This window comes from Talpa europaea (genome assembly GCF_964194135.1).
Source record: "Talpa europaea genome assembly, chromosome: 8".
NCBI lineage: Eukaryota > Metazoa > Chordata > Mammalia > Eulipotyphla > Talpidae > Talpa > Talpa europaea.
This window is the reverse complement of record NC_140075.1, coordinates 26,698,933-26,724,765: the sequence shown is the minus strand read 5'-3', so window position 1 is coordinate 26,724,765 and position 25,833 is coordinate 26,698,933. Positions and strand designations below refer to the sequence as shown.

Sequence of the window (25,833 nt, the reverse complement as noted above, 5' to 3'; positions counted from 1 at the left end):
TTATGCTACTATTAATATGTAGGCCTGACAATCTACCACTCTTCTATTTTCTACTTTTGTACTATAAGTAGGAAACTTGAAGTTTAGATAAATAATAAATGAGAAAAAATTCAGTGTTGTCCTTGGGTAAAAAAAATTCATAATAATTAAAATACCAGGGATTTAAATTTCATATCTTTGAAATGATATTTGTATTCTATCCTAATTACAATTTCCCAAAAAGGAAAAAGAAATGGAAACAATACATCTGGTACCTGATACAGTGCAATTGAGATGAACTGGAATGAAACATGTATTTCAAGAACCCAAGGGAAATAGGAAAATAAATAGTAGCATAGTACATTTTACTTTAAGATCAAAGCAATTTAAAATATACATGTATTGGTTTCCTAGGTGAGGGGCAGGGGGTGACTGTGTCTAAACTTCCAGTTTGATAGTTCTCTATAAAATTTAACCTTTCTTGGCAGGTTTAGATCCGGATAAGCACCTTGGAAAAACCCTGGATCAAATGGAGCCTTATCTCTTAGAGGTAAGAATTTATACTATTTCTCAAATTATAGGTATTTAAAGGAGGGGGGGGGAACAGTGTTATGATATGATTATGAAGTCAATTTTAATATAGAAAGACAGATACAGTATTTAAGTCAATATAGGAGGCGTGCTTGTGCCCAGGCTCTTCTGGTAAGTCTCATCTCACAGCAGTTTGTTCTTTGGCCCATTATATCTATTTCCTTCCATCAGACTAAATCTCTCTTCTGCCAAAACAGTGTAGATAAATAATGAAATTGAATGCATGGGGGCCAAAGAAGGAGAATTTCAGAATTGAGAGAGATTGTGATTTTGGCAAAGAACTTTTTGTAAGCTTTTTAAAATTTGAACATATGTGGGCCTCCCCTGGTGGCGCAGCGGTTGAGCACTGGGCTGCGAAGCTGCCCGCAACGTCTGCAGCACTGGTTCGATCCCCGGCTGCCGGACGAGGGTCCCACATGGTGTGACAGATCTCTCCTGCCACGCCCGCTGCTCCCCTCAGCAGTGTACTTCGGTCCTTCTGCCTGCTCTGCTCCCAGCTCTGGCTCTGGTGAATTCTCTCACCCTCCCATGCTTCTGACTGTACCCAGTGCTTGTATAAACAAATAAACAAATAAATAAATAAATAAATAAATAAATAAATAAATAAATAAATAAATAAATAAATCTTTAAAAAAAATTGAACTTATGAATTCAGGTTTCAACCATGTAGAGATTCTTTACAGAAAAGACAAGAAAGGCTTTGGGATTGCCAGAATGTTGATTATGAACTACCCTGGGTATTATCATAGGGTGTTAAGCACAAAAATGCAGAAATCATTTCATTTAGCAGGTTCCTCAATATGGTCTGGTAGTCTTATGTTTCTCCAGAGAAATTATCTACCTATTCTCCATAATGGGCTTTTTGTTGCTTTTCTTCTCAAATTTGATATTACTTCACTTTTTTCCCCTCACATTGAGTACACAAGTTGTTTCTTCCTTCACAGAGAAAATAGAAGTCATCATGCTTGAAAACCCTCTACCGTTGAGCACCACCTCTACTAATTTACCTGTGCCCATACCTATCCTTGCTCCTCTGTATATAGCTCATCTACCAGTGTTTCCACATCTTAGAAACCTCACAGTCAACCCTTCCATTGTCCTTATCCTCTCTCTCTTCATGGCCTCCTTCACATCAGTATTGAAACATGCCACCACCCCTCCCATCCTAAGGGTTCCTTCCTTCCACTCTAGTTGTTTCTTAAGCCACTTCTCTCTCTTCTTGCTTCAAAACCAAAAAATTCAGAAGTGTTACTATCAGTACTCCATGTCTTAGATGCCTCGTTTACCAAAATCTGGCTGCTTCTTCTGTCTCTAAATGAATCTGACCACCATCACCTCTGAACTTCATTTCTCCAAACCCAATGACACATTTTACCTTATTTAACAGTGATAAACATTTTTTTTTAAATGTTTCTATTAGTATTCATGACTTTGTATTTTCCTAGTTTTCTCCTTTTGGTCTGGTCACTCTTATTTCTTGCTAGTTCCTCGTCCAGGCTCCATTTTTACTCTACCAACTTTTTCTGGGTGATCTCAATCACTCACAGGGCTTTAATTACTAGCTGTATCCTGATGACTATTAAATCTTTCTAGCCCAGATTTCTCTGCTAAGCTCCGGTGCCCAAAGGCACCACAAATTAAATCTCTACAAACTTGACTATGGCTTTTATAACCATCACTTTTTACCATTCCCTTTGTCATCACCTTAATTTGGGTGCCTGTCACTTCAGGCCTAGAGTATTACTGACACCTCCAAATTTGCCTCTACCTTCCATTTTATTTCCCAAAGATTTCATTTTGCTTATTACTGCCTCAAGATAATTGTTCTAATATATTCTACTGTAATTGTGTCACTCACTCACTTCTAAACTTTAAATGAGTCCCCACTGCCTACAGGCTAAAATCCCAACTCTTTATACTCCTCTTCCCCTCACCTACTGTATCTAGCCCATTAACGTGATCTCTGCTCTATCTCTAGAATATATTCTAAATCCAAACACCTCTCACTACTTCTGCTGTGGTCTCTGCTGCTTGCCACCAGGCCATAATCATCACTTGTCTGGAATACTACATCAACCCTAACTGGTCTGCTTATTTCCACCATTGCCCTGCTATGATCCATTATTCATACATATGACAGTGTGATTTGTTTTAAAGTGTAAATCAAATCTTATCACTACTTTCTTTAAAATTTAAATGGTTTCTCATTGCAATTAGAATAACATCCAGACTCCTAGAGAGCATAACCTATAAGTCTATATGATCAGCATCCTATCAATCTTTTCAGGCTCGTTCTCTACCAATCTGTATGTCATGTCACTCACTGAGCCATAAACACATAAGCCTCTTTAATACCTAAACCCACGGTATTCACCCTTGTTTTTCCTTATGACATTCCTCTGCCTGATATGTTCTGTCTTCAAAATGTAACATGGCTAATGGTTTCTCATAATGTAAGTGACAGCTCAAATGCTACCTCCTCAGAGAAGCTCTCCCTGACTACCATGACTAAAGCAGATCAGTCCAAATTACCTTATTTGCTTACCTCCTTATATGAATATTGTCTGTCATCCCTCCTTTCACCCTACTGGAATGTGAGTGTCAGTAATCTTGCCAAAATTTGTCAAAGATACAAGGTTCTTTCATTTCAGTTGCTTGTTCATCTCTCTATGCATTCATTGCTATAATCTTTAAATTATTTGACATTTATTGAGGACCTGTTCTTTCACAGATATTATGGTGATCACTAAGTATGCACGATGAATTAAACAAGACCCTCATTCTTGAGCAGTTTACAATCTGCTATAGTCATTTTCAGACTTGGGGACCTTGTTTAAAATGCCTATACCTTTTTCCCACTCCAAGAAATTTCAGCTCAGAAGGAACAGGAATCTGACCATTAAAAAGGCACTAGATAATTCTAACATAGTGATCAACATATCATCTTCTAGTTCACAATACCAGCAACATCCTTCATACCCTGCCATTCCAGATCTCTCTGAAAGAGTGTATGCCTTTTTGAAATTGTCACCCATTGGCTTCTTGATGCCACTCACACCTGAACCCTTGCTGAGTATTTCTTTTTTTTTTTTTTTTATAAATTTTATTGTTATATTCCCCATACAATTGCAGCCCCCCATTCTGACCCCAATCCCTCCCCTCCCGCCCCCGCCCCCCTAAAAGTGTCTCTGGTTCATAGTTTTTTGTTGATTTTGATTTTCACTTTCTTATAGTTATTCATTTTCCTGGTCCCTTATTTAAGTTTTCTAGATTCCTGCTATGAGTGAGACCATCCGGTATTTTTCTTTTTCTTTTTGGCTTATTTCGCTGAGCATGATCCCTTCCAGCGCCATCCATGTTGCAGCAAATTGCATGTGTTTATCTTTTTTGAATGCTGAGTAATATTCCATGGTATATATGTACCACATCTTCTTGATCCAGTCATCTTGCTGAGTATTTCTTAACTTCCTTTTGAGATGTCCAACATTTGGGACACCCTTTATATGTTGTTGTTCCACCCATAACCTTCCTCCTTTGGTGATATGAAACCCTGTGATTTCAATGACTGCTTTTATTTTTATACCATTTAAATCTGTTTCCCCACATCTTTCTACGCCCTAGACATGTAAATTCAACTGCCAAATAGACACCTTCCTCTCTTAGGTGTCCTCAGCACCTCAGTCTCAACTATGCAGAAGTGAACAATGCCTTCATGACATGTCTATTCCATATTTATGTCTCCTGACAGGGAAGAGCTACACTGTGTACTCAAATGGTTTCTCATTGCAATTAGTATAGTGCATTGTAATACATGATTTCATATGTTCTTTTGTTCATAAATGAGGCCCTACCTCCTTTAATTATACCCTCTTGATATCACATTACCTGCCCCTTTTTATCCTCATTGTCACCACAGTAGCACCTCCCCTAGATTACTGCAGCAATCTTCCAGCTCAAATCTACCTTCTGCCTTGTCCCTTGTCAGTCCCTTGTCCATAGTACTGCCACCATGATATGACATGTAAATTGAATCATATCACATTTGCCTTATAAATTTTAAAGTCGCTCCCTCATTGCCTAAAAGAAATACTTAAGCTCCTTTAGCATGACCCAATCTGTCTTTGGGGAAAATGAGGCTGGTATGGTAAGCAGTCTCCTCCATCCATCCTCTTCATCAATTCCCAAGTACTTATTGTTTTCCGAGAGCGAAACTCCCCTCATCCATGTTCTGCTCCCCTTCTCTGCATGATTTATATCCCCGTCACTTGCCTAAATCCAGTCTATCCTTAAAATCTAAACTCAGAGTTTAACACAATGAGGTTTTCTTGCCTCCTGGAGCTGCCATTTTCTTCTTTGCCTCCTAACATATAATACGTCTCATGCTTTATTTTATTTTTGTCTTAAATAATGCTTTCATAAAGTTCAGATATATAATACATAAAAAAGCACTATAAAATAATGTAAAATGTTCCACTGACTCTTAAGTATCCGGTTTCCTTTTTTTCCTTTCCCAGAGTAAGCCCTCTCTTCTGTTCTAATGTATCTCTTCAAAAAACATTTTTGCATATGTAAATATATATGCATGTGTTTATCCATTTTTAACTAAATTGGAACACACTATGCACATAATTCTCCATCTTCTGAATTAAAGTGATCTGATCCTATTCGTAATGTCTATTTCTCTCTAGAGTAAGATAACAGACACACAGCTTATCTCTAAAACATTCCACATACAATTTTCAGAAGTTCATCAAAACTACCAAGCCTATTAGGAAGCCTGATAATGAAACTGAGAGAAAAGGACACAATAGAAGCAATCCAAGTAGACATCAATAAAATAAAATTTTTAGATTTTAAAATGACTATAGCATTGGGTAACAAGATGAACTATGTTAGGGAAGATTTGGAATCTATATAAAATAGATTCTATGTAAATAGAACTCTGATACTGAATTCAATATAAATAAAATTCTAGTACCTAAAATTACAGTAGTTGGCATTAAGACTGTAACAAGTGGTTCCTATAAGTAGATTTGACCCAGTTGTATAGACAATTAAGAAACTGGAAAATGGGGGAATTACATACCCATAGTGAAGCACAGAGAAAACAGGTTGGAAAACAAAAAAGAATATAACAGACATCAAGGAAAGGATATACAGGAAAAGAGGAGAAAAGTAAAAGGACAGAAGCAATGTTTGAAGAGTATAAATATCTATAGTAAAACAGAACCTAAGAGTTAGTTTTGCAGGTTTTGACAAAGTAGTTTCTCAGGGTGGTATGAATTGAAAGGAAAGGGGAATATTAACAAATAGTTGTACATTTTGAACAGGAATTCTTTTTCCTGATAGTTAGAGTAAATTATGCAATGCAGTCTGTCTTTTTCTCTGACTTGTGCATTGTCTAATCGGTTATATGAGCTCTCCATAAAGTGAGTGTTTAATAATTGCGTACATATTTAGCAATTTGTTTCTCCCCTCATTCATAACACTTATCTGAAAGATTCAGATTTTAATTCATACTGCCCAAGGTTTTTGCCCCCCTTTTTTCCTATCATTTTTGCATATCCTCATAAAGGAGACTCACTAATTGCCTAAAGAACCCAAAACACAATGATTCTAATATAAAGGTGAAATGAGTTATCTGTCAAACTCTATCTTCCTTCAGCATTAGGGGGTATTTTTTTTTAACTTATTATCTAAGACTCTATCTTCTGCATCATTGCCTAAGACAAATCAGATTTTAAGGAATGCCTAGATCTCCTTATCTTTATGAATAATATTATTAATCTCATTAAGCAAGATAAAAGATCAACCGTATATTCATTTTTCAATTCGTTGACATAACTCTCATGAATAGTTAAAAATCCAAGAGGAGAGAAAGCAAAAATCTTCAAGTTTGTAGTGGTGTGTGGGAAAGGAGTTAGGTAAAGGAGCCAATCCTTGTTCACCTGCCTCAAAGTCCCTGAGCCACCTCTTGCATACCCCTTGTGTAATGCAGGTGGATATGATTTGTTAACTGTAATAAGTCAATTTAGCCAACACTTTAATGCTTTAATATATTATTAAATCCAAGAGTTAATATTTTTTAATGAAAGGAATTTTTGCATATTATAATGGTTTCCCTTGCAAAAATTAATATTTAATTAGGAGAATTCCAGAGAGGTTGATGACATGGTGGTAGAGAAAAGATAATACCTTTGGGCAAGAGTCCTTTCCATATTTCATTCTGATTGCCTGGAGTAAGAAGCATTCTGTGACAACAATTAGCAAAGTACCACTAGTCAGGTGCCTAGGTGTGAATCCTAACTATTGCCTATCTGAAATGTTAATCTAATGACTTTTTCAAGTATGAAATAGAAATAATAGCAATGGAATGGTATATAAGATGCTTAATTCAGTAGCTGGTACTTTCTAAGTGATCGATTAATGTTAGCAATATTTTCCATTATGACTAAAATTCATCATTCCTAAAAAATTTCTGAAATTTTCCCTGCTTTGCAAAATTCACAGAAAACTGTGTACACTATAATTGAAGTAATTTTTAAAATTCTCAACGTTTTGATAGCTGGCTTACATCAACATATAAGACAACAATCCTAAAAAAAAAAGGCAAAGACTATGAAGACCCATTATATAGAAGAGAATGTCTCCAGTCCTGTGAAGGGATGCTCGGATTGATTTAGTAATGAAAGAAATACACCTTAAGCAACAGAATGATGTTACTTTGTACCAGATTAGCAAAGTGAAAAAGTTGGATAATGCCAATTGTTGACAAATAGGGGTTTTTAGACACCTTCTAAGAATATAGACTGGTACTACCATTCTGGAGGTTTATATTGCAGTATATGCAAGTTAAAATCTCTATCTTTCTAGACATAGCAATTCTCCTATCCATCCTTAAGGGAACATTAATGAGAATAGTCTTTGTAGGGTTATTTTTATGATATTGGGGCTATTGAGGAAATATGGATGTTGATTCTTGGAAAAAGTGATAGTCAAAATGTGGCGGGTGCATATTATGAAGTACAATTCTGCAGTTAGAAAATACACTCATTGTGTATATAACAGCAAAATGTTGAATGAAAAAAAAATACACATTAAAAATTATAAATATCTGTGATCAAAAACAGAGGTATAAGAAATATATATAAATACAAATAAAAAAAAAAAAAGAAACCATGCCTATTGCCAAAATCTTGAAATGTAATAAAGTATAGGGGACAAATAAAAAGCATAGTCTCAGTCCCATCATGCTCCTAACACACATGTTGGTATTTTCCATAATGGTTCATTTCCTGGTTTGTTGTGCATACCAGTTCCTATAGATAAATACCTTTACATAATTTATTTACAAAATTGGACTCAACTATACATACCTTGTGTCCTATTTTCACCTAACTTTGTGTCAATTTATTTTCCATATAACTAAATATATTTTGAAAATATATAAAATAATGTGTGTATAGATACCAGCATGTTCTACATATTATACATATAAATCTATCATGACAAATTTAACAAGTTATCTCAAGTTGGAAATATTTGTTAGTTTTTAATTGTTTTCAATTTTTTTTTTAAATTATTACTGTTATGATCATCTTTCCGAATAAATCACCATGTACATCTCTGATTATTTTCTTTAGATAAATTCTTAGGAATGTAGTTTCTAGATGAAAAAAAAATCTTTAAGGCTTGTAATTTATTGTTATATATTAGCCATTGCTTCTTAAACTTCTTCAGGTTCCTATAATTATCATCTGATAAGTAAACAATGAATTCTAAAATTATTTTAGCTTTTATGTTTTCCCCTTAGATATATTTTATCATTGTTCAAAATAGATGAATTTTAATTCTGCTTTTTATGTATTTATTAAGAGTATTTCTATTTTTGAAATATTTTAGGCAGACATTTGAGATATTTTCAGATAAACATTGACTTGTCAAAGTTAATATTCTCAAACGGTTCTTCAGATTTTGGCACAGAAACAACCTTCTGAGTCTCCCTCCTCTCATTTCTCACCTTGACATTTATGTTCATGTCTTTAAATGACATGTTTGCCTTACTAATTAATGATCCCCCTACCCCCATTTTAGCACTATTTATTGACTCCCCACTCTAAAATAAGCAAATTTTGCTATATCTCTTCCCTTTGCTTCCTTCCATATGTATATCCATACTATATTACATACTATATTACAATTGTAGTTGTATCAGTATTCAATATTTACATTATGATAACTATGCAAATCCAGTGCATAATTGCATTAGGTAATAAACTCTGGGAATAAGTCTTCCTTTGTCTATACAGCTTTTTCCCCCTAGATTGAATAATTATATTATTTTCTTAATTTTTTTTTTAAGTACAAAATATACTTAACACTAATTTACCTTTATGCTTACTGCTAGTTTTCTAATCTTTTATCCAGATATTTAGATATATTAACTATTTGGTCAATTTCCTCACCCTGAAGAAGTCTTTCCCTTCTGACCATGGAACCCTCCTTCGGAGCCTGTGATTCTAGTATCTCCTCATAATCCTAGAGTTCCCTTTACTTTTGTTCTGTGTTGGAGCTCTTGTTTTCTGGATCCAGTGCCTTTCTTTTTCTTTCTTTATTCTCATTTTTGTGAAGCGCATTTGCCAGAATATTCTTAAGAAAGGGCCCATGGGAGATAAATTTTTTGAGATTGTGCATCTCCAAGATGTCTTAATAACTCACATTTGATTGGTTCTTCAGCAGATCGTAGAATTCTATATTTGGAATAATTATCCTTCTGAATATTGATAGTGTTTCATTTCTTTGTAACTTGGTATGCTGTTAGGAAGTCCAAAGTCATTCTGAATCTTGACAGTTATTATATCACCTTATTTATTTATTTCTCATCTGCTCTCTGAAAGTGTGTATTTCTTTTGTCCCTGGAATTGTACAAGTTTAAATGTTGTGTCTTAGGTATTTTTTTTTAATCCATTGTGCTAGGATAAGTAGAATTTTCAGTTGGAAAATTTGGTTTGGGGAAATTTCCTTGCATTTTTTCACTAGTGTTTTTACCACTCTGTTTTTGTTTTATGGAATTCCAATTATTTATATGTTCCCTTAATTTCTAACTTTCCTCTCTTCATTCACTGTTGCCATGCTGTGAGAATTTAAGTTATAACACTGTATCCTTATTACATAATCTTTGTTTTGTACTTTGTTTGTTGCCTTCTGTCCTCCCATAGTCTGTTTTCTCCATAGTTTGCCTTGTTTTCTTTCATTTTAGAGATGTCTCTGGTAATCTTTGGTATTCTACTCATATTTAAAAGTAGGGGCCTAAAATTTTTATTGTAAGCACTAAATGTGTGGTGCTTTGTGACCTCAAGTTGCTATAGAGAAGTATAGGTAGTCATTTAATCTGAGCTGGTCAGTTTCCAAAGAAAACTACACACCAGTCTTCTGTCTTAAGTGAAGGCATGCTGTAATTTATTCTGGTTTTGGTTTTCTGGTTGCTGAGCAGGGAAAATAGCTAGAAGTTTCAAAATTTTTGCCTGCACACATGAACTGAATCCTTCTGTTTTTATTATACTGCCTCTGCCCTCAGGTTTGTCTCATTTCTCCCAGGACAGTTCTTCTGTATCACCCTCTACAGAGAATAAATGTCGTATTCTGCTAGGGTAGAGGAGAGGCAGCTGCCAGCCTAGCAGGATGGATCAAAGGATCAAATTGTTTGTTAAACATACTGCCTATCAATCCTTCTTTTCATTCCCCCTTCACTTCCAGTGGCACCAAGAGCCACCAGGAGTCACTTCCTTAGCCTGTTGTTTTAGAGGAAGGGAATTATTCTACTGTGTAAAAAAGGGAATTATTCTACTGTGAGAATATCCTCAGTATTCTCCACTGTTAGCTTAGTAATCAGTATTCTTAGTTCTGCTAAACTTGTTGATTTTGTCACTTTCTCTTGTATGCTCTCCACCTTTGTGATGTATGCCTTTTTATGAAATACCTTCCAACAGGTTTTAGAAGAGATGAGTGTAAATACGTGGATTCAATCCACCATCTTTACCAGCAATAGTTTCTCTTTGATTTCTTAAGATCATTTAAGTAAAGGTTGTCTGCTAGATGGAAGAGAGAAACCATATTATATAAAGATTGTGAGTAGGAAGATCTGGTTGCATTTTCCAGGACTATTCATATAGAATTGGAAAGTCTTAATGAGAAATTAGGTCCAGATATTAATAGTTAACATATTTTCATACCTCTGTTTTTTTATTAGTCACTTTGTCTTCCTTTTCAGTTTGATAAAAAGATAATTTGTAATCCCAACTACCTACCACTTAAACAAAAGCAAAAGAGAAAGAGAATTTCATCACAGTTGACTTGACATTATGACTGCTATAAATTACAAGATGTATTAAAATGTACTCTAAGAAAGGAAAAACTTTGTACCATAGGAGTTCCAAGAAAAAAACAAATTACCAGGAAAAAGAGTAAATGTTGTTAAGAGAATTCTCAGTTATTTCAGAGATACCCTACTAGGTTTTAACGTTAGAAAAGATTTCTGACTGACTGAATATCTAGACTGTATTTTGAGTAGGAGATCAAACTGAAAAAGGTCAAAACCACGTAGTGAGAGATTTTGAATGTTAAGGTGATGATTTAGGAGTTACTGGAGATTTTAGAGGAAGACTATATGTTTCCTAAAGATGTGCTTTTTTAAATTTTATTTTATATATATTAACATCATTTTTCATTTTTGCACAATGTATGCATTTTCATCTTGGTTATAGTCCCCATACAATTCCCGCCCCCCTTGTTTTGATCCTATTCCCTTCCCCCCCACCCCCACTGTAGTGTGTCACTGGTTTATAGTTGCTTGTTGATTTTGATTTTTATAATTAGTCTTTTTCCTGGTCCCTTATTTAGATTTTCTAGGTTCCTGCTATCAGTGAGACCATCTGGTATTTTTCTTTTTCTTTCTGACTTATTTCACTGAGCATGATCCCTTCTAGCACCATCCATGTTGCTGCAAACTGCATGTGTTTATCTTTTTTGATTGCTGAGTGATATCCATGGTATATACGTACCACATCTTCTTGATCCAGTCATCTATTTTTGGGCATTTGGGTTGTTTCCATATCTTGGCTATTGTAAATAGTGCTGCAGTAAACATGGGAATGCAGGTTTCCTTTTGAAATGGTGTTTTTGTATTTTTTGAATAGGCGTGGGTTTGCTGGGTCTATTGGCACATTCATTTTAAGTCCTTTGAGAAACCTCTACACTACTTTCCATAGACCTGGGCAGTCTACATTCCTGTCGACAGTATACAAGCATTCCTTTTCAATTGTTGTTTCTGGTCTTTTTGATAGAGGCCATTCTCACTGCTGCTTTCATTGTATCTCACCAGCATCTGTGCTCTACCCTACCATGTAGTTAACTGTGCATTTATTAAGCGCTTACTAAGTGCCTATGTAATAATTGCTTCTCATGCACTGTGTTTAAAATCATCTAAGATACCTATAAGGTTGCTACTATTAAGATTTACATTTTACAGGTAATGATTCACTCAGAGTGTAAGTTACTTTTACAAAAATAACTCACTTGGAAAATAGGAGATCTTAAATTTATGCTTAAGTCTGTTTCAGAACGTATGATTTTTTAAATCATTATTTTAAGAATTAAATAAGATAATCATATTATCTCTTAATCTTATGGTATAAAGCAAATATTCTTTATTTTGTACACAAAAATATTCTTTAACTGGTACTGAAGTATTAGTATTAGCAGCAGGAGAATAACAGTAAAGGTGAGAGTTGAAATCATGGTGTATATGAGGGGAATAATTGATAGAGAAGAACATATTATAGAGGAAACCATGAAGGATATTTATAATTTAGGGTCAGAAGGGGGGAAAGAAGCACAGGAAAATTCAGTAACTTGGATGCCTAACTGCCAGCAAACTGCTCCTTATGCTGAGATAGTAATAAACAGAACCATCAATCATCCAGTTTCCCAAAGCAGAAACCTGGAAATTTTCCTTAAAATTTTTTAACCTCCCTTACTCTTTCATCTAACTAGTCAACTATTTTAATGTCCTAGAAGTCTTTCAAAACATATGTCCTCTCCTTCCTCAATGCTCCTTTACCTCCTGCCCAGATTCCTCCAACAGTTCCTAGGTGCTCTCTGCTTTTTGACCTAAACCTTTACAGCCCACTCTCCATTGTGCAGCCAGAGATGTTTCTAAAGGAGAAATTCTTACTCATTATTATTACAAAGCAGGTATTAATTCAGTTTGTTTAATATAGTTATCTGTTCCTGTTATCTGCTTCTGTAAGGACCAACTATAATTATTATGCCTTGCTGATTCTCTACTTCATGACCCAAAGTGGTGGAGATTTATCTGCTTTGTTCTTGTGAACTGTTACAGAAAATACCACCTAGTTTTCTTTCTCTCACTTTTTCTTGCTATTTGGCTTTACAATGTCTTTCGCATTACTGCTGATCCTTGGAGGCAGCATAGAATTCTATCAGACCCAAATTTTAATTCCCTAAGGGTACATAGTCAAGAGTGGAAATGTAATGGATTCAGAATGCCAACACAACCACAAAAATAAACAGATAAATATTTAACTATGCAGGTAAAACTGAAGAGTTAGGCCACAGTCCCTGGACTGGCAGTAACAGAGAACATCAATGGAATCACTTTCCTTTAAGTTGTGAGGACTTTGGGCGAGGAGAAACTATTAGCAGAAAAACTATGAAATTCAGAATAAAGCAGATGGAATTATAGTGATAAAATCTCAACACAGAAGCGGGAAGATTTTATGACGCAGCCAGTGAGAGTGCTGCCCTGCACTTGTTCTAGTCATGTACCAATCACATAGGAGATTATTTTACTCCCTGGATTAGGATCATTTAAATAATATGGCTTATATCTAATTACAGGGGGTTGGGGAAGTTTTTTAGTTTCTAGTTTAATTGGACATTACATTTATCCAACCTTTTTTAGACTTAGTCCCTCCTGAGACTGGTCTGTAGCTTTGGAATTATACTGGTTCTCAGTATCTTTGGAACTTTACTAATGATAATAACCTCAAACAAATAACCATGTCTGTAACTTCTTGTTCACAAACCTAAGGAAAGGTCTTGGATTTTTTTTTTTTTCTTTTTCTGTATCTCTGAGAAATGCTCTGAACACAACTTTTTTTTTTTTTTTTTGTCCTTTCCATGTGTAGGTCAACAAGTAGCGGAAGTACAACTTGGCTGTATATATATTCACATTTACTGCATAATGATTTAGCACCTTTCCTCCTTAACCCCCCTTTGAATCTAAAGCTATTATCATTTCTAAAATTTATAATCATCTTTAAGTTTTCTCTTTGTACACAAAAATGTTTTTGACTTACACTTCTTGTAAGAGTTTTGGGATTATTAAAAATGTTATGACAACATTTTTTTCAAATGGCTTTTACACATTTTAAGTAGAAATATAAAATTATGATGCTGTAGCATCTCTTTTGCAATCTCTTTTGGAATTAGTTTTTTGCATGAATGTTTAAGACAAAATAAGACAAATTAACTGAGCAAGTTTGCTTTTTTTTTCTTTCTGTTCTTATTTTCAGCTTTCCAAGAAATATGGAGTCCATGTTTGTGGAGAAGGTGGAGAATATGAGACATTCACTTTGGATTGCCCTCTATTTAAGAAGAAAATAATTGTGTGAGTTATCATTTCAGCATTTTCTTCCTTTTCCTTAAATTTAAGTGATGGAAACAACTTAGCATTAAGCTTGAGGCAACTTTTGTTGGGAGAAATAGAACATGTCCTCTAAGTTCACAAACACTCAATTTGTTTAATACCAGTGAAGTCGTCTGAATACCTAAATCAATACCTGACAAGACGAGGCCTTCATAGAAGGCTATAAACTTTTTAGACATTGCACTTTCGTTTACTTGCTGATTATGGCCTGCAGTAAAACTGGTACCTACACACTGACACTTTTATCCTTTCATGAAGTGTGAATTGCCTGTATTATTTATCTTTCATTACAGCTACATTTGATAAACTGCCACATCAGTAGCCTGCGGGTTCCATTAACTCCATCTTCTTTTTCCTTTTTCTTTGCTTTAACAACTTAGAATGGTAATGCTAAACATTTCTCTTCAAGTATTTGGAGTTGTTTTTACATATAAACTTTGTTTTTAAATGAATTCAGTTTATGGTGAGTAGTGTGATTTCTTTGCCATAAATTGTTAAAATTAGTGTAGTGAAAAATAGAAAATTTCTTCAGTTTGTTACATTATTATCCATACTCTAATTTATGTTGCTTTTTGCATATGCTGAGAAAGCACTTTATCTGCTTTCCCTGAGCTCTTATGCTTCTTGGAAAAGATTGTCAGAATTATGCTTGATTTCAGAAGCCACATCTGATGAAAGATTAGGATCCAGTATTGAATGGACAACTCCAATATTTCCGACACTAAGAGATGACATCTTTGTACATAATAATGAAGGAAGGAGTGCTCTAAGAAAACTGAAACACTATTGTAAAAGTACATTTATGTACTGAAATAAAGCCAAGATATTTTCACTACCTTATATGATATACTGATTCTTCTTCATGCACTTTTTTCAATTATGTTAATAATCATCAACATAATAATAATTTATTTGGCATAAAATGGGAAGGAAGCACAATAGACTATAATAGTGGATTATGGGTGATTTGGTGGTTGCATTACGGTGTTAATACCTGATGTCAGTATTCAAATATTACCTGAATTAAAATTAATTAATGAAAATAAAATCATTGGGAAATAAGATGTAAAAAAAAAAATAATACTCTTAAAGAAATATATTTATCAGTACCTATTATGTCCAAAGCATTCTGCTGGGCATCACTGTTGTCCAGCAAACATGCCTTCAAAGGGTGGAAGGAAGCTATGTCTGTACATAATTATGATACAAGATGGTAAAGATAAGTGTCATAAAAGTGAGTTTATATATGAGAGATATTTTTTTCTATCTATGAGAATCACAAAGTGATTCATGAATGAAGTGTGCATGAGGTGCTACTTCTATGAAATAAAACTGTTCTATTATTGAAGAAAACCATTTGCATAATAATATCAAAATTATAATGGGGGGCTTACAATATATTTATTTATTAATATGGGACTAATCAAATTCAAAGGAAAAAAGCACACTAAGAGAAAAAATGCCATGGGCTAATACTTTTATCATTCACTTGACATCTTGAGGTGCTAGAGCATTCAGATGTCTTAGGGACAACCTGAAATTATAAGGTATGTGTTACGTCACACTGCATAACCAGAAGGTCTGTCTATTGTATTTTATACCTGAAAAGTGAATCTCTTTCACTTCATAATTTTGTAAATATGGAAACCTAAACCTGAGACAGTGGCATGAGGGGAATTAGTCATGCTATGAAAGACAGGGGTGTCAGGGGAGGTGTATGAGTTGTCTCTAGTACCTAAATGAGCTGTTCAGTTCAACTGAATAATCATTTAATGAGGCAAATTATGTGGGTGGAACACTTCAAGCTGCTACCCTGCTCTGTAGAAGTGCCTCCTTAACAGGAGAGACAGACAGGCAAATCAAAAATACACATAAGCACTAACATGTAGGCGTGTACATTGAAACACTGAGAAAGCACTGTCTTTTCATTCTTATTCATTTGTCTGTTAATCACTAATCTTCTGATGCGCAGACATTTTCTTTGCTTTATTCTTCATACGCTATGCCTTCCTTAGCTTTGTATTTTCTGACGTGATCCCTTTATTCTAAATTGACTTCCCCTTTCTCCCCACTTTGCTAAATCGTTCCTTTTTAAGGCTTTAGCAGCCATTGCCTCCAGTGCTTGTTCTCATATCTGAACTCTCAGAATACTCAACAGGCACTAATAACTGTTTATTTAAATTGTGACATTTATTGGTTTTTCTATGAATCATGTTTCACTTCTGTTTGTTCCTTTTAAAAGTTTAATAACTAGAGATTATGTGTTGGGATATGCTGGTTTAGTGGAAAAAGAATGTCACTTACTATATAATTTGTAAATATAGTATATAAATTATAAATACATTATATAATGATATTATACACTAAATACATATTACATATATATTATATAACTATATATTTTATATAAATATAAAAATATTTCTCCCAATTTAAAATGGAAAATGTCACTAACCTGATAAGTACTAAAGGTGATGATGTGAGTGAATTGCACATTCTAAAGGATTGCATATTCTAAAACGATGTATATAAAAGTTATTTTATTTAAATATATTTTCCATATGATACAATTAAAAAATAAATTTTGGTCCTGCAACTGTTGATTGACAATTAACCATTAAAAATGCAGGATTCTATCATTTAGAATTTATATTGTGGGCAGATTTCTCAATTTCTCCTTTTATAGTTACTGTAATTGTGGTCTGCCACTACTGAGCTTACAACTTAGGAATCCCATTTCAAATGACTGATATAAACATTTTTTTTTAAAAAAAAGGGAAGACCACCTCTAAAAGAAGACAAAATACACTTTTATTTGCAATATTATTTGATTATAAGGAATTTTTAAAATTTTTTTATTAATCCATTTGTTTTATTTTTTTTTTTCTTACAGTGTTTACTTTCTTTTCTCAGGTGTAGTCCCCACAACTTTCCACCACCAATTCACCCATGCACCACAGTCCCTTATGTTCTTCCTGCCCTGGCTTTGATTCATCTTCTTTCCCCTCCCCTGCAAAATGTCTGATTTATAGTTGTCTGTTTTTGTTTTGTTGTGTTTTTGTTGTTGTCATTATGTTTGTTCCCTTGATCCCCTATATTCCTCCTATAAGTGAAACCATCCAGTATTTTTCGTTTTCCTTCTGACTTTATAATAAGGAATTTAAAAAAAACACATATTGAATCCTTTTTGTACAATGAAATAATTTAGAGAAATTAGAGTGATTCTAGAAGTTCTTAAGAGATACTTTTTTTTTAGTTTTCATTTGCTTATTTCAAATGTTTGACATTATTTCAGTATATGTATTCTTTTGGATTATAGACATACTGAGACATTTAAATCCTAAACTATTATTAAAAAGAAGCAAAGCACAAACTGTACAATCAAAGCAGTTACAAAGTCTAAATCAATTACCCTTAGAATTTTTAATCTTTAAAATTGTGATTTATATTCTTTACAATATTAGCTATAGCTGATGTGAAAAAAATATGAGCTAGGAGGCCTTCCTGTACCTTGATATTTAACTATGAACACTTTAGAATCCCCAAAATATATTCTTTGTATATTTGATATGAGCATAAACACTATATCACTCCTTATGCAGAACCACACTGAAGAGACTGTTGGTAGATTAACCCACTGGAAAATAAAGAATGATCCTCTTGCTGTAGATTCTTTGTATACATCTCAGAACAGGTCCAAATCCACAAAGCAGTGAGGCCTCTGGCCAAAGATATCAAGGTTGCTTTGGTCAACTTTTCAAATTAATAACATTAAAGAAATCACCCATTTTCCTTGAATGTATCTAAATGGTTGCCTAAGAAGAGAGGGATTTTTGTGTTAAGGAAGGCATTCATTAATAAGATATGTCTCTTTTTTATTTTATTTTTATCTTAAATTGTGGTAATATCTGGATAACCCTTTCAGGTATTACCACTGTAGTACAACTACCACCAAATCATCCACAGTCCACCATGCTAGTCCATTGTGCTTCCTTCCCTTTTTATTCTTATTCCACCTCCATCCTCCCAGCCTTGGTTTTTCAGTTCTGTAGTCTGCTATCAAGGGTTAGTATTTTTTTTTTTTTTTTGGCCCCAAATCCCAAATCACATTTTTTAAATCCTCTAGGAAAAGAAAAAAAAACAAAAAACAAAACTGGTCTAACACTCTTTGCCTAGAAGTAATTTTAAAAGCTTTTAGCCAAAACATCTTATAATTCACTTTTTATGTCATTTAGTATAATACTCACTACTTACTTCTAGATACAAATCTTAGATCAGAAAAGGTGGTTCCTTTGTGAAGATAATTGAGGAACTGCAGCATCGTCTTTAATAGTAAAGGACAATGGACTATGGTGAGGACTGAGGGTGCTTCCATGATGTGTTGGCGACAAGGACTTAGACCTGAGGGGACATGCGAACTCCTGAAACACTAACAAGAATGTAAGCCAAAGGCATTTCAATAGGGAAGAAAAAAAAAGAGTAAAGGACAATTGGAACTACTCAAGTAAAGAAACAACTATCTTGGGGCCTCCCCGGTGGCGCAGCGGTTGAGCGCTGGGTTGTGAAGCTGCCCGCAGCCTCTGCAGAGCCGGTTCGATCCCCGGCTGCTCCCCGGCCACCGGAGGAGGGTCCCACATGGCGCTCAGACCTCTCCTGCCGCCCGCTGCTCCCCTCAGCAGTGTACTTCGGTCCTTCTGCCTGCTCTGCTCCCTGCTCTGGCTCTGGTGAATTCTCTCACCCTCCCGCGCTTCTGACTATACCCAGTGCTTGTATAAATAAATAAATAAATCTTTAAAAAAAAAAAAAAAAGAAACAACTATCTTAGTAATTCTTACTTTAAAATACGTATATGTGTGTATATGAGAGGACGTAAAATCCTAATGTTGTGTTCATGAAAGGGATAAATTATCTGCTCTCTGTGAATGAACATGCTTTTTTTAATGTCAGTATTTGCTACAATCCCATATTCCCATTTTTATTATCAGCATTCCTATACAAAATTACTATGTATAAAGCCTATGGAAACCAGAGATCCTTGAAAGTCAAGTTTTAGATGACAGTTTATGAAAGAGAAATGAAGAGCAATAGTAGCATTATTCTGTTTGAAATTTAAAACTGTTCATTTAAGATCTAGTCTCTCCCAATTGACTCTGGCTTTGTATAAGTGGTTGAAATGATGTTAGTCAATGAGAGGTTATGGATTTAATAGAATCCATCAAAATCATACTCTTTTTCATTTATTGCTTATATTGTTATGTATTTTATCTAGGTAACAATCTTGATTCAAAATGCAGTAATTACATCAATTAAGTGAGCTATTTGCTGTCAACCTTCTGTTTCTGTGGGGATTACCAGCATGAGAATGAAGGACCTAAAACTCTTTCTACTGACATAGAATTGGTTTGGGTTAATTATAGTTTTGATATACTTTACTGTCAAGGATATCAAAACCAGGCAGCATAGAATAGGCTTAACTAAGGTAGACAGTCGCTTTGCAAGACTGGGATCAAGAACAGAGAGATTGAAATATCATGTAAGAGTGAATTCATACACAAGAATTAGATTTTTTTTAAGTTTTTTAATTTATTTATGCATAAAAGAACTGGGGTACAGGGCAGGAGTGGGAGGGCAAGAGAATTCACCAGAGACAGAGCAGGGAGCAGAACAGGCAGAAGGACCAAATACATTGCTGAGGGGAGCAGCGGGAGAGACAGGAGAGGTCTGTGGGTCCATGTGGGTATCTCCCGGCTGGCCGGGATCGAACCTGCACCGCAGAGGCTGCGGACAGCTTCACAGTGCTGCACTCAATCACCTGCGCCACTGGGGAGGCCCAGGAATTAGATTTTAAATCTAATTGATTAGTCAGATATGGCCAGAAAGGGAACCCCCATAGTAAATAGGGCAAATAAACCATGAGGCGATCAAGCCAAAAGGGTAGAGAGTAGAAAGCAAGAAGTCCTCCTCTTCCTGTTCTCTTTCTCCTGCTCCTCAATGTAGCTTTAGGTATCTTTGGGTTGATGTAGCCTGTGAGGGCGGGTTATATTTTTCTAACAGGATCCTGGCTCTTTAATGATTCTATTTCTCCTACAAATGGCTTTCATTTTAGTGGCATGGAAGCCCTTTTTAATGTTATTTTTCCTAAGCACTAACAAGACACATGTCAGATACTAAAGGTTCATGAATGGTAGTAGATTTTTTTTTTATCATTAAATATATTTTCTGTGTCTTTGATATTTCAAGTGGAAAAATAAACAGATTTTACCCATAAAAACATTTTGAAGCAAAGTACTTTGAATTTTCTTCTATTGCCACTAAATAACTTTGCATTAGAAACATTGATTCAAAAAATATTTTAGATTAGTGGCAAAGAATCAAATGAAGTGTTTATTTTTTTTATGCTACAATGGTTAAAATGCTAATAATGTATTAATATAAGCAATGGAAATTGCTCTCAAGGCACTAAGGCAATATATGGAATTTCTATTTTTAAATTTTCAGTTGAAATGTGAAATACTGTTGCTTTCTTAATAAATAACAATAAAAAATAATTAGTTATTGGAACTTCACACATAATCTTAGTTATTCATATGTGCTTTACAGGGTATCTTTGATAAAAATTGAGTTAATTTACATGTATCCATATGGTGCCAGCAAGCAGTTCATACCATTTTACCTGAACGTGGTAATTACTATGTCAGACAATCAATTTTAATAGCAATGATATTGCAGTGTGAAGAGTTCATCTAGAGCTTAAAACTATCACCAGTACTGCTTTTGTGAAGGATAATTGAGATTTTTGCATGAAACACTGAATGAATTACCTCTTGAAAATTAAAAGAATAATGCAGATAAAGCACTATTGTTTAATGGTTAGCCCATGCCAAGCAAGTTTGTGAAAATGGAATTGAATAGGAATTTTAAATCTCAGAATATCAGAGCTTTGAGCAAATGCTCAAAAGATGAAAAACTTCTTTGCTTTTTCTTGAAGGTTTAGTATTCTTGATCCTTTTCCCAGTTAAATTTTGGATTATTAAAATTAGATGTTAATCACCAAATATTGTGTACCAGTGGAAATAAGTAAAAAATGAGAATTTTCAGTCACTTCTCTAGCAGAAGTGATTTTCCACAACTTTGTAATAGATAAATATTATGCATTTTTGTATTTCAGGGATTCATCAGAAGTTGTCATACATTCACCTGATGCATTTGCACCTGTGGCTTACCTACGCTTTTTAGATTTGCATTTGGAAGACAAGGCAAGTAAATTTCAAGGTTAATAGCTAAGAATTAATAGTTAAGTTAATAGCTAAGAATTTTGTAAATGTTTGTAGTTTTAAGAGTTCTATAGGCAGCCTCCCTGGTACAGGAGTTAAATCTCAGCACTATCAAGCTGTCTCCAGCCACTGCTGCATGAGTTCGATTCCCAGCCAGGCAGATGACCCACACGGTGGAGCAGACCTCTCCTGTCTCACCCGCTGCTCCCCTCAGCAGTGTATTTCAGTCAGTCTGCCTGTTCTGCTCCCCACTCTGTCTTTGGTGAATCCTCTCACACACACACACCCACACCTCTAGATTACACCCCAGTTCTTGTATGCATAAATTAATAAAAATAAATGTTTTTAAAAAGAGCTCTATATTATACATGAAAGATGTTACATTTCTGAAGAGGTTATAGTTCAATGGTTACATTGAACTGTATTTAATACATTAAATAATGGGACAATAAGAAAGTATATAACCAACAATTAAATCATCTAGGAAAATAAGAATTAGATTTTTGTGCATAAATATTTGAGGATGAATTGGATCTTCATTACACAAAGTTTAAGAGAAGAAAAGGAGAAATAAAGACTTTTTCAAAAATAACTGGGGGACAAGAAGTACAAGGGAAGGATGAAAAAGAGGCAAAAATGTGGTAGTTATTTTAAATATATCTATCATCAAGATACAACAAACAGTTTAATGATTTTTTTTGGAATTGTTTAAAGACCTTTTTATTAAAAAAATATGGTCCTTGGTATGTTTGCTTTATATGTAGGGAAAGAATGGTAGCCCCAGAAATCTCAGGAAAAGAGTTCCCAATAGTACAGAATAAATGGTGTCATTTTTCCAGAAAAAAATAGGATAGAGAAGATTGAGAATAGGTCATTGAAATGATTAGGAAAATAACTATTGGTGACCTTTTATTAAAAAGCTGATAACCCATAAAAAAAGATGTTATACTATCCAAACACCCTGGAGACACACTGAAAGGAACCCCTTAAATTTTAGGTCTCTCCTATTTTTACTACCATATGCAGATATAAAAAAATCAAAACCCTTGAATTCTTGCTGAGACTTGTAGACTGTTACATGTACAGTGTCCCTAAATATCTCATCATTCACTTGTTGTTTTGATATTTCACTGGTCTTCAGAGTCTAGTGCCCTGTTGTGGAAAGGAGTGTTATTTTTGTAGGGTGGGATATTCAATGAAACTGAATAAATATGTTAATTTTCCTAATTTTTTTTTTTTAGGTGTCCTCAGTACCTGACAACTACAGACCATCCAATTATATTCATAATTCTTGAAAAGAATTTTGAACATAGAGATTTCTCAATCTCTATATCCATCCACTGTTTTTCTAATACATTTATTTATTTCTTAGAAATATGTACCTTACTTCATAAGAAGTAAATTGATTAATTGGGGAAGTGTGAATTCCATGTTCATTCATATTGCCAATTTTCTCAAGACTATTCTTTCTTTGACTTTGGCTGACACATCATATCCATGAACTTTAAGTGTATATACTCTCTTACTTCATCTCTTGCCCTCATTTCTGTAATGTTTCTTTCCCTCCTCTGCCTCTCCTATTATCTTTGCCAACATTATGATGCAAAGACATTTGAAAATAAGGCTAAAAAAGCATTCATTTTATTTAGCCAGTTTTGCTAGACATATTTTTATCTTTATAGCCATAATTAACATGTTAAATCTTTCCTCCCTTATGACTTTCTTTGAAATTACATGCTTTGAGGTGACAATCTATTATGAATTCAAAAGGAAATGGTGAAAGATCCTCTCCCAGAAATCCCAGTACATCTCAGTGATGGGGTAAAGCTTTGCCCAAGTCACCAGCTTTACTTCTGAGTCCACCTAGTTGGTAGAGAAGGAGATTCTCTAGAGGGAAAACAAAGTGTGATTGCCAAACGAAAGACAAATAAATGCTAGAGGGCAGATTTTAGACATTGTTTCACGTTTTATCACAATTACACTTCATCCCAAATAATAGTGGGATCTAGAATGTAGAACCTTGCATACCACTCTGAAAATCTGTAACTGTACCCTAACTCCCTACAGTTTCTATTCAATCCATGTCTCATACATACGAAATTACTTTGTTGAACTGCTATCGGTCTTTTCCCAGTCTTCACAATCCTTAATCCCTTTCCTTGATAATATTGGCCACCATCTCCCTGAAAATTTCCCTTACAGTCATTTATGTCACTGTGCTATTCTACTTTTTTTCTTCTACTCAATTTCAAGATTTCTTCTATCACCTAAGTAGCTATTCTGTCTTACCTTAAACATTTGTCTCAAGTTCTTTTTATGGCTCCTTCATATTTCAATATTTTCATTTTATTGAAATTTTGTCTTTTTCCACAAATTTACTTTTCATTATGCAGGTGCTTCTCAATTCACTCCCTTTCTGGAATTTCCATTAATATTTACTCATTCTCCTTAAGTCTAGAAAGTTACTTCTGACTAGCTTATAGATCTGACTACTAATATGTATAAAACTCATTATGTAAACACTGTAAACTTATTTTTCTCTCCAATTGTACTTTCCATCTCATTTTGTAATCAAACACAACTGTTTGCCCCTGGTAACAGGCACAGAATAGCCCCATTTTCTCTTACATTTACCATGAACATGGAATTGGTTATCTAATCCTCTATATGCTAGTTTTCCTATGTCCCTTAAGCCATTCCATCTCCATTCCCATCTTTCTAGTTAAAGTGTGTCTTTCCCAACCTCTTGGGCAAGATAAAACTTTAAGTAGATGCCTTGTTTTCATTGTTCCATTTTCTAGTCCACTGCCATTTTGATTTTCCTTTGTAGTTTTTATTTCTCTGCAGAAAAACTCATAATAGTGCTAATTATTTTCTAAATAAACAAAATGTGTAGCGATGAATGCAAGGTCATTTTACAGGTTGCTGTTACATCCTTTTATGTTCATGTTACCAGGACTCCCATCCGTATATCTTTTGCTCCACTAATATAGAGCTATTGGCTAGTCCCTGCTGTGACTTCTGCTTGTAAATGCAATGGGCTTTGCCCAAAATTAATATGAAATATTATTTCCTGTAAAGCTGTTTGAAGAATCTAAAACAACAACATAAGGAGGAAGAGCTTCTGAGAAGTGTGACTAATTGCTATGATTTCTGCTTCTTTCCTCTCTGGCCTTTGCTTACTCTCTTATCTTTCTTTGTTTCTTCTTCTCTTTCTTTAACTGTTTACATCCTGCCCATGATATAGTATTAAACTCAAATACTCATACCTATACCACATCAAATGATGGCTTTAACAATTTGTGTCTTTTGTTGTAACAAATAATTGGCTTTATGTTATAAATGTTTAAAAACTTTATTTTTACTAGGAATATAAATTTCTTGAGGAGTGTTCCTTTTTTATTTTTATACCATCTGTAACAGCTATTATTTGAGCAATAAGAACTTTTAATTTAACTGAATGTGTTATTTTCATACTTTATTTTTTCTTCTTGCAGAATTTTATAGACATATGCTTCCATTTCAAGTTGCATACCATTTAATGAAAGGCACCTGCTTGTTTATTTTTCTCTTACCTTGTTGTTGGAGAAAAATGCTCCAAGCAAACTAGAATGTAAAATAAAACCTTAAAGAGGATGTTAGTGTAAATTTTAAGTCAGCATTAAGACTTTCAATTTATATATAATGACCCTTAAACTTTTCTATTGAATAATTACTCTATTTAAATTTTACATTTCAAACTTAAATTATTAATGTGGATATAAAAATTATATCAACAAATATGGTATCCCAAACAAAATAACTGAATAGTGGAAAGCTCCCAGTTAAAAATGGGGAAAATATATTAAAATTTCTTTGGGGCCCTGACTTTATTGCTTATGGCAAACTTGATGCTAAAATGTACCATATATCACTACAGTGACACGCTTGAGAAAATGAATAACACAAAGCTTTACATAAATCAGCCAAAAGATGATATTAAAATGCATAACTTTTAACAGAAGAATCAAGACTTTTTCTTTTAACTATTCAGAAGCTCTTCTTCCTTATGTTGTTGTTTTAGATTCTTCAAACAGCTTTACAGGAAATAATATTTCATATGAATTTTGGGCAAAGCCCATTGCATTTACAAAGAATCAAGGTTCATGGAAATTTAGCCACAATTTAACTAATGTACCCTCCTATATCACTTAGTACTTAATTTTGTTTATTGTCAAAATAATCTCATGGGACAATTATATATTTTATATACTATAAATA

The 25,833-nt window shown here is 34.1% G+C and overlaps 1 protein-coding gene across 1 annotated transcript in view; it reads left to right on the top strand.

Moving 5' to 3' along the window:
• Positions 1-22,868, top strand: part of DPH6 (diphthamine biosynthesis 6) — a gene marked incomplete at both ends in the record, with an annotated part of 134,529 nt that extends 111,661 nt beyond the window's left edge. The window contains 4 exons of the mRNA XM_084239460.1: positions 468-529; positions 14,166-14,260; positions 21,468-21,555; positions 22,815-22,868. Coding sequence (XP_084095586.1) covers positions 468-529; positions 14,166-14,260; positions 21,468-21,555; positions 22,815-22,868 — 299 coding nt within the window. The remainder of the gene's footprint in view (positions 1-467; positions 530-14,165; positions 14,261-21,467; positions 21,556-22,814) is intronic.
• Between the last annotated feature and the right edge of the window lie 2,965 nt (positions 22,869-25,833).